General features: G+C 43.7%; 1 protein-coding gene across 1 annotated transcript in view; it reads right to left on the reverse strand.

The window, feature by feature from the left end:
• Positions 1-10,440, reverse strand: part of LOC130112896 (alpha-1,6-mannosylglycoprotein 6-beta-N-acetylglucosaminyltransferase B-like) — a 271,529-nt gene that overhangs the window by 68,752 nt on the left and 192,337 nt on the right. Inside the window, exon 9 of the mRNA XM_056280419.1 lies at positions 1,018-1,149. Coding sequence (XP_056136394.1) covers positions 1,018-1,149 — 132 coding nt within the window. The remainder of the gene's footprint in view (positions 1-1,017; positions 1,150-10,440) is intronic.

Consider the following 10,440-nt stretch of genomic DNA (forward strand, 5'->3'; position numbering starts at 1 on the left):
CGAAGGTTTACCTTTCAACACGACAACGACCCTAAGCATACAGCCAAGACAACGAAGGAGTGGCTTCGGGACAAGTCTGTGAATGTCCTTGAGTGGCCCAGCTAGAGCCCAGACTTGAACATCTCTGGAAAGACCTGAAAATAGCTGTGCAGCGACGCTCCCCATCTAACATTACAGAGCTCAAGAGGATCTGCAGAGAAGAATGGGAGAAATACCCCAAATATAGGTGTGCCAAGCTTGTAGCTTCATACCCAGGAAGACTTGAGGCTGTAATCGCTGCCAAGGGTGCCTCAACCAAGTACTGAGTAAAGGGTGTGAATACTTATGTACATGCAATATTTCAGTTTTTTATTATTATTAAAATTGCAAAAATTTCTACAAAACCTTTTTCGCTTTGTCATTATGGGGTATTGTGTGTAGATTGATGAGGAGAAAAAAGGAATTTAATCCATTTTGGAATAAGGCTGTAACATAACAAAATGTGGGGAAAGTGAAGGGGTGTGAATACTTTCCGGATGCACTGTATTAATGTCAATCACAATATGACACAGCCCTTATCAGCCAGGTGCTAAATGTACAAAAATTACTTCACTGTGGAAGCTAGCATAGGCTATTTATATTTTCTCTATACTGGTTTCTCTGTCTTTTGCGCATTTACATCAGTTTCTGCTACTATCACCTTCAAAATAAAAGCCTTCACTAAACGCTATTGAGGCCGACACATAACCTGGCACAAGAAAATAGCCTTACAAGAAAGCAAAATATATTAACATGAAAATAATGACTGTAAATAATACTGCACTAATTATATGCCATTTACAAATAAGAGATATATCTGGTAAGAGATATATATACTTCATATTACCAGCCATAATGAACCTATAAACACAGGCTGTAAACCAAGGTGCCTGCCTGAGGAATTTTTTGGCATGCACACACACATGTTGTTAGTGTTGATGTGGACCGGCACACACACATTAACAGGTGCAGGCTGCGTGTCCACCTGCTGTTACTGACTTGTGTTTCTTCAGCGACAGTCCCATGTGCTGTTTCATCTGCTGCAGGCCGTGGTAGTCAGTGTAGATGAGGTCAAAGGGCAGCGGGCCGGTCAGAGGGCAACTACCTCTTCCTGGTGGAACACCGAGGAACCTGCAACACACCACACAGTTAACAAAAGAGGTCATGATTGTATTAAACTCATAACCCTGCAAGCGCTCCTGTCATGTTCAACCTTTTTACCGTGTAGGATCAGACAGATTGGACAGTACAGACAGATAGCATGAACTCAAATCTGAACCTTCCTGTAGTCGTCTTTATAATGTGATCCCTTATAACTTGATATATCCAGCTAAATCAATCGATATATCAATCAAACTGTTTTTTTTAGCACATTCTGCAGAAAATCCAAGGCAATGTGCTTATATTAATGAACATGAACTGCGAGAAACTATTTTCCTATATATCAGAAAAGGGATCATCTACTAAGGGGCAGTCTTCTATCAAAAAATAATGACCGACTTCCCCGTTATTTTTCAATAGAAGATCATCTCTTGAGTGGATTATCCCACTCATTACACAGCTTTACTTTACGAAAGAAATCAATAACTTGACAGAAAATAATCATTTGAAATTATTTTGACCAGTGTGCTTTCTGTATATTTAGCTTGCTAACATTAGCCGGCAAAGACTTCATGAAACACATTAATTTGGAAGGGAACAGGAATGGTGATGAGGCCGCAGCTTGACAACGGTCTGCTATTCAGAGATAACCAACCACAGAATGACTTAACCGACCAATCAGAACTGAGTATTCAACACAGCCTCATCTCATCTCATCTCATCTTCAGCCGCTTTTCCGGGATCGGGTCGCGGTGGCAGCAAGCTAAGTAGGGCACTCCAGACATCCCTCTCCCCAGCAATGCCCTCCAGCTCCTCCTGGGGGATCCCAAGGCGTTCCCAGGCCAGATTGGACATGTAGTCCCTCCAGCACGTTCTGGGTCTACCCCGGGGTCTCCTACCAGTTGGCCGTGCCCGGTAAACCTCCAAAGGAAGGCGTCCAGGAGGCATCCTAATCAGATGCCTGAACCATCTCAGCTGGCTCCTTTCCATGCGAAGGAGCAGCGGCTTTACTCTGAGCTCCCTCCGGATGTCCGAGCTCCTCACCCTATCTCTAAGGCTGAACCCAGACACCCTACGGAGGAAACTCATTTAAGCCGTTTGTATCCACGATCTCACCCTTTCGGTCACTACCCAAAGCTCGTGACCATAGGTGAGGATTGGAACGAAGATTAATTGGTAAATTGAGAGCTTTGCCTTCCGGCTCAGCTCCCTCTTCGCCACAACGGTCCGGTACACCGTCCGCATTACTGCTGATGCTGCACCAATCCGTTTGTCAATCTCCCACTCCATCCTACCCTCACTCATGAACAAGACCCCGGGATACTTGAACTCCTTCACTTGAGGCAACAACTCAACCCCCAACCCGGAGGGAGCAACCCACCATTCAACACAGCCGTGTAATAAAAGAGTGTGTATGTGTGCATACAGAGGGTAACAAACCCTTATTAAGAGCATGTATTTGATTGTAAGTATTTGTGTGTACTGATGGGCAGCATTAGGGCATAATACAAGGATGAAGGTATGGCAAGGGGCTGGTTTGACCCGAGGGGAATACATGAACCCTGGTTCAGCATGGGTTACGTGTGTATCTGTGTGTTGGTTTAGGGGACAGTGTGTGTGTGTGTGTGTGTATGACAAGGTTAAATGGAGATACGTAAATAGGTTGAAACAACAAAATGTTTCATTCCTCTCTAAAAGATAAGACATCCCGCTTTCCATCCAGGCATCAAATGAGCAGGTACCAGAGAAACTTCAAGACCTCGCTTCCTCCTTTGACATCTTGAAATTTCTGGCATCATAGCCGAGGGCCTACTTCTCTCTTAAGAGAACAGAGGTAATACTTTGACTGGGACACAGATGGAGAAGTTGACATTATTATCTGTTTTCTAACCCTGTATCCAACTGTCTCTATTTCTGTGGTAACAGCTGGGGGTGAGGCGAAGAGGCTGAGCTCAATTTAAGTACTAGCCCAAGGGGCACCTGGGAAGCCCTCACTATGATAAAAAAAACTAACCCAAAAAACATAATTCTAACAAACAGGCAGAAAAGACCTGAATTTGTAATGTCCCAGCCCGAAACGCAGCACCAACAACAACAGATGGTCAATGGAGAGAAGGAGGGAGAGAGCGAGACAGAGATAAAGAAAAAGATGAAGTTAGGTGAGGGAGATGCGGTGAGGTTTTGTGTGTGTGTGTGTGTGTGTGTGTGTGTGTGTGTGTGTGTGTGTGTGTACCCATACCTCTGCTATCTTACACAGCTAATATGTCAATCAATGTATGCAAGTATCAATCAATCAATCAATCACATATACACACTCATATGGACACTCAATCCATGATAAATTAAACTACCGAAACCTTCTTTGTGACAATTTGCTTCCTTTTGCAATCATAGGAATGCAAGGGATGTATTTACCCTGCGCACACACAGATATACACACAATCGCACAAAAACTAACAAACATACAGACAGTGTACATTTGATATGCTTAAAGGAAGCCAGGGATCCACTTCCGAGACCACTGAGTATTGTGTCCAGCTTCCCTTCCCTCTTCGACGGAGTCATTGATTGGCTAAGGGCCTTGTGTTTACCTTGCCATCAGTCGTGCTGTTGGATATGTGACCTGTGGCACATCCACTGGCTTCTACTTTGGCCTGCCTGAGACAGATAAGGCCAGAGGCTAATGGGATGGTAATGTAAAGCCTATCCCCTGTGAATTTCATCTCAATTTCCCGATTTTACATCAGCCTGTTTTGAGCAAAGTACTTACCCAAAGGGTCATTCGATAGCCTTGCAAGCCAGCCTTTATAAAGAGCTGTGCAGGCAGCCCTGAACCCCGAGCATAAACAAGAGCACTGGGACAACAGGCTTTGATGAAAAACATGAGAAAGTTTGGAGCTGTGCGGTATGTGATGTGAATCGGAAATCAAACCAAGGACGTTGGCAGAGCGTGCTGGTAAGACTGTGTGTGTATCTGTGTGTACATTAGTACGTGTCTACACATCTCTTATTTAGATATATCATGTATATAAGAATTCAAACAAGAAAAACAGTGAGCTTGGAAACATGCACTTGTATTTGTCATGGGAAAAGCAAAAAAAAAAAAAAAAACTGATATTGTAAAAATCCTTTTTTGCTTCAGCAGCTAGGGATCATTCACGTACCAGCATAATCTATTTGTGTATGTATATGTGTGGTATATTTACTTTATGTTTGCCTATGTGTATGTACAAAATTCTCTACATTGTACAATATGTATAATTATGTAGTATTCATATTAACAAAGACAAGTTCACTGTTCACAAGTTCCCAATCTCACGAATACCATTTGCAACACCCGACAGCACATTCAGCTACAAAATGTGGTGGTTGTTACTGATGTTTTTTTTTTTTTTTGGGATTTATTCCCCCCCCCCTTTTCTCCCCAGTTGTATCAGGCCAATGGCTTCGGTGCATAACTGTAGTCCACCGACTTCCGGTTTCTACTGCAGCGGTCATACCAGTTTCCTGTTTGTTGACGTGTGCTATTGACAATGGCATATTTTTCCCGATGCCTGTAAGATTTACCATGGATAAATGTCGACAATATGCACAGAATTGTCGACAAACTTTCAGCTGCACCTACCAGCAAATGGGTGAAAAGTTTCAAGTTGTACACATCAAGTTACACCCACAATTATGAGGCTGAGTATCCTCAACCTCATAATCGTGCAGGATCAGGCTATTCCCCCAGTTCCCCCTCCCCCCTGAACAGGTGCCCCGACCGACCAGAGGAGGCACAAGTGCAGCGACCAGGACACATACCCACATCCGGCTTCCCACCTGCAGACACAGCCAATTGTGTCTGTAGGGATGCCCGACCAAGCCAGAGGTAACACGGGGATTCGAACCAGCGATCCCCATGTTGGTAGGCAACGAAATAGACCGCCACGCTACCCGGATACCAAGACATCCTTTTTTTTTCCATCATCCACTGATTACCATACAAATCCAAAACTGTTTACTACTATTTAAAATGACAAACGGGTCCCACAGGTATGTCCCCCCACAACATAATGCACACTTATTCTATAAAAAACACAACAAAATGGTATAACAATGTTTTGTTTTTTTAATCTCAAAAGGGATGTAGAGAGATGCACAAAGATAAACATGGCCATGAAGACAGATGAAAGAGAAGTAAATGGAGGATGTCTTCGGTGGCAGATTACATAACTGTTACTAATTCTGTTGCTGAAGGGGTACCGTCTGTCTGTCTCCCAGAAGACCCCGAGACGATTTAGAGCACATCTCAGCACTCCAATTAACTGAAAAAACTGCACTCTGTGTGCGTGTGTGTGTGTGTGTGTGTGTGTGTGTGTGTGTGTGTGTGTGTGTGTGTGTGTATGTACAGTAAAGGTCAAAATGATTAGCCCCCTTTATGAAACCAAACAAAACCCTTAACTTTTCCATGGAAATGACCATAACCAAATGTGTTTATAGTTTAATCGCTTCCAAAAGAAAAAAGATAAAATCTCCACTAAGCTTGATTAAGATATTTTACTGATGCGCTGAATTGAAACAAGAAACAACAAAAATGACAAGGCCAAAATTATTAGCCTTCTGACAATTAATAGTCAATAGTGTAACCTTTCTGACTCACAGCTGACAACAATCTCTTATGGTAGTTCCTGACTAGGATGGCACATGTCTCTTAAGGGACCTTAGCCCATTCTTCCATGGCAAATTGTTCCAGCTCATCCAAATTGCGTGGTTTTCCAGCATAGACATTAACCTTGAGCTCCCGCCACAGAGTCAATAGAGTTGCTGGGCTCTGAGAGGGCCACTCCGGGATCTTGGGAGTCCACATCAGCGAGGAACTTTCATGGACATTAAACACCCAGGTCCTTGTGAAAAAGGCCCAACGCCTGCATTTCCTGAGGAGGCTGAGGAGCACCCATCTATCCCCCAAAATTCTCACCAACTTCTACCACTACACCATAGAGAGCATCCTGACCAGCTGCACCTCACTGTGGTACGGCAACTGCACCTCAGTAGACCAGAAAGCTCTGCAGCGGGTCGTCAAGGCGGCCCAGCATGCCAGCTCCCAGCCATAAAAGACATTTATCACAAACGCTGCCTTCGAAGAGGTCTCAGCATCAGCAGAGATCCCACCCACCCCAATCATGGACTGTTCTCCCCCCTGCGCTCTGGGAGGCGCCACAGGAGACTCATAGCCCGCACTACCAGGCTCAAAAACAGCTTCTTTCCACAAGCTGTTGCCCACCTGAACCTGGCCACCCACTGAATGACTGTAGATATTTTCAAATATTTTGTACTCTTGCTCTTTTTTTAACTTATTTTAGCTTTTGGTCTTCATGTGTGTATATCTTATACTGTGTTTGCTGTGTTTGTCTGTGTCTGTCTTGCACTGTTTGGTGAAGCCACAGCCCTCATTTCATTTTAACATGTGCCTGCACATTGTTTTTAATGACAATAAATTGAATTGAATTGAATTGAATTGAATTGAATTGATTTTGGTGTCCTTCAAAAAGTTTTGGACCAACTTGGATGTATGCTTCGGGTCATTGTCTTGCTGGAAGATCCAGCAGTGACCTAAAGCTAGACTGGCAGTAGATTTCTTTATGCTATCCTTCAAAATGTCAACATAATCTTCTTTCTTCATGACGCCATGCATCCAAACAAGGTTCCCTGTGCCTGAAGCAACAAAACAGCCCCACAGAATTATGCTCCCACCACCCATGTTTAACTGTGGCAACTGTGTTTTTAGGGTTGAAGGCCTCTCCCTTCGCCAAACAAAAGCAACAGCCATGTGCCCAAACAGCTCAAGTTTAGTCTCATCAGACCAAAGGACAGCCTTCCAGAACTCATGCCCATGTTTCAAATGTTCACGGGCAAACTTCAGTCTGGCGTTGATGTGCCACTGTGTGAGCAATGGAGTTTTTCTTGGACGATGACTTCAAAGCCCACCACGATGAAGAGCCCTCACAACAGTCTTCCTTGAAACATCAAGTCCAGAAGAGGCCAGTTCAGCAACAATCATCTTGGCAGAGATCTGGGGATTGTTGTTGACATCTCTGACTGTTTTCCTCTCCAAAGTTTTTGAAATCTTGCACTTTCGACCGTGCCCAGGTTTGTTTCTAACAGAATTTGTCTCCTTGTGCTTTGCAATGATGCAACATGCAGCTGTTCTAGACACTGTGAAATGCTTGGAAATGGCAGTATAGCCTTCCCCCTCAAGATGAGCATCCACTATCTTCTTTCTGAGTTCCAGACTGATTTCTTTACTTTTTGGCATGGTGAAATTACTTCTTACCAAGAATTTAAGAGTAGTCACTCTCAATCAAGTATTCAAGTGCCACTAGCCCTGTTCATTGGAGTCCCTTAAGTAAAGTTCAATGCTAATTGATTGCTCAGGTGTGTTCTGAAAGCAAAAAATCACATGGGGGCTAATAATTTTGACCACCTCAATTTTCACTACATTTGGTATAAAGCAAACCTGAAGATTTATTTTACATTCCAAAATGTACCAAATAGGGGCCTTAACATTGATGAATGTTTTACTATGTAAAGTTTTAAGAATGATGCAAACATTGGGCAGAATTTTAGGGAAATGTGCCATAATTCCTTGGAGGCTAATAATTTTGACCTTAACTGTATGTATGTATGTATATGTGTAACTATGTAAGCAATCCGGTTTTTAAACATAGTAACAACAGAAAACCCACTATAATCATTGTTTTTTTTACAAAGATCTAAACTTTTGTCTACTTTGGATAAAAGGCAAGAACTTACGTCATGAACTAAATTTATATTTACATTAACTCATTTAGCAGACAGTTTTATACAAAGCAGCTTACACGAAGCATCAGCGATTTGCAGATAAATACGAATTTTATCAAGTGGCATATAGAGTTCTACATAGTAATCATATTAGTAATCATATCAAAATGGTACTATAAGTAGTAGTTAGTGCACATGTGCTACAGTGATCATGTCATAGCAGTACTATATGAAGTAGTAGTAGTATATTTGCTACATAGTAATCAAGGTTTATTTGTCATACTTCACGTAAAAGTACAATGAGCAGTGAAATGCTTCTATCATAGGCATAGACAAACGTGTGTGTCATGTCCAGTGTGTTTAGGTCTGCCTTTTATTGTTCAGCAGGAATGATAGAAGATTCAAGTTTGTAGATTCAAGTTATAAAGTAGGTTAATACCCTGGTGATAACATCTAGGTATAAGCCCGGGTCTTATGGCAGGCTGCTGTAGTAGAGGAATACACAGTATATGGTGTGGAAGGTTCAAGGATGCCCCAGCTTCCTTTTGAGTCTTCCATGGGTGTTGTGGGTCTAATTACATTCAGAGAGTTACACACACACACACACAACATCTAAGATAGATTTTTATAAAGGTGAGGACCCAAATTAGCCCTACGGCAAGTGCCACAGATCATCCAAAAGACGGGAGTTATTGTAAACGCTTCTTGATAATTAACTGGTAGAGGACACTCAGTAGAGTGCAGCTCAGTGCCAGGTATATCTCCCCTTCTCAGGTGTTTGGACTTGGCTACAAACCAGCTGAGGAGTTAGAACTCAACTGGGGTATAAAACAGGTTTTTCAAAGGTTTTGCCGCAACCATGACAGGTTCTTGATCATACAGTCATATATATACATATATATATATCCATCCATCCATTATCAAAGCTGCTTATCTGAATTCGGGTCGTGGGATGCTGGAGCCTATCCCAGCAGTCATTGGGCGGCAGGTGGGGAGACACCCTTAACAGGCCACCAGGCCATCACAGGGCCGACACACACACACACACACACCCACACACACACACACACACACACACACATTCACACCTAGGGACAATTTAGTAAGGCCGATTCACCTGACCTACATGTCTGTGGACTGTGGGAGGAAACTGGAGCACCTGGAGGAAACCCACGCAGACACAGGGAGAAAATGCTAACTCCACACAGAGGATTACCCCCAAGGTTGGACTACCTCGGGGTAGTCCAACCTCATGCTGTGAGGTGACCACGCTAACCACTGCGCCACCGTGCCGCTCATACAGTCATAACTGTGCACAAATATTATTAGGGCCCAGACACACAAAACCAACTAGCGACGACGAAGGCTGACTGTTGCGTCGCCTGCCGTCTGGGCCAAAAAGTAGCACTTGAACACACCGCAAAGACTAACTAGCATGTACATTCTGCACTGATACACTAAGCTGAACAGCTAATCAGAGGCATCTCTCTCACCGACAGGCTCTGCTAATTCAACATGCTTAATCGACCAAAAAGCTGCCGACAGGGGTCCGACTAGTGCCGACGGTATAGGACACACCACAAAAAACTAGGGTCACAGATGCTCACCGACGGCCCGACATTGGCTGACAGCTGACCGTCGACCTGGTGTGTCAGGACCCTTAGGCTCACAGGTCCATTAGTATGGAGATTAGCAGCAGACAGATACATGCTCGCACAGAAAACCAGTGTCTTTCCCGCCATTATAAGACTTTTTAATTGATTGAACAGGAAACATGGGGGAAAAAAGTTAATATGCAGCGCTCAAGCTAAAAAACCTACCTAATAAGAATGTTTTGCCTGTCAGTCTGTTGATGTGCAGCCTCTTAGGCGGACTCTCACATGAATGCGACCAGGTCTGACATGAAGAGGAATTTGTTCCTCTATAACGTACACAATTTTTGGATTATCAAAATGATTTTTTTAAATTTATTTCTGATTTCTCCCAATTTATTGGCCAATCGATCCCTATTTTAATTCAAACACCCACCCTCGTACTGCATGCGTTCGCCAACTGCATCTCTCCGGCCGGCAGTCTCGAAGGAGACCGCCTCCCCACTTTTGTGACAAGGCGACTCCAGGCCGAACCACTGTTTTTTCCGACACACACAGAGACGCATTCATGTGACGAACACAAGCCGACTCCGCCCCCCTCCCGAAGACAGCGTTGCCAATTATTGCTGCTTCATCGAGTCCGGCCATAGTCGGATCTGACGAGACCGGGGCGTGAACCCCAATCCCCAGTGGGCAACTGCATCGACACACAAAGCCGATGCTTAGACCGCTACACCACCGCGGACTTATCAAAATGATTTTTAATAACTTTCGATCATGCCGCTGCCTGAGCCAAGTCAACCGTAGATGTCAGTCGCACATGTGCATGGTTGACTTAGATGGGCAGTGAAAGAGAGCAGCATTGGTTGAGCGAGCTAGAGAGTGAATGAAGAGAGGGAGCAGCGATAAGTACAAACATTTTTCGAAGGCTTTTAATCACTGCAAC

This window comes from Lampris incognitus, chromosome 5 (assembly GCF_029633865.1).
Source record: "Lampris incognitus isolate fLamInc1 chromosome 5, fLamInc1.hap2, whole genome shotgun sequence".
In the NCBI taxonomy this organism is placed as follows: Eukaryota; Metazoa; Chordata; class Actinopteri; order Lampriformes; family Lampridae; genus Lampris; species Lampris incognitus.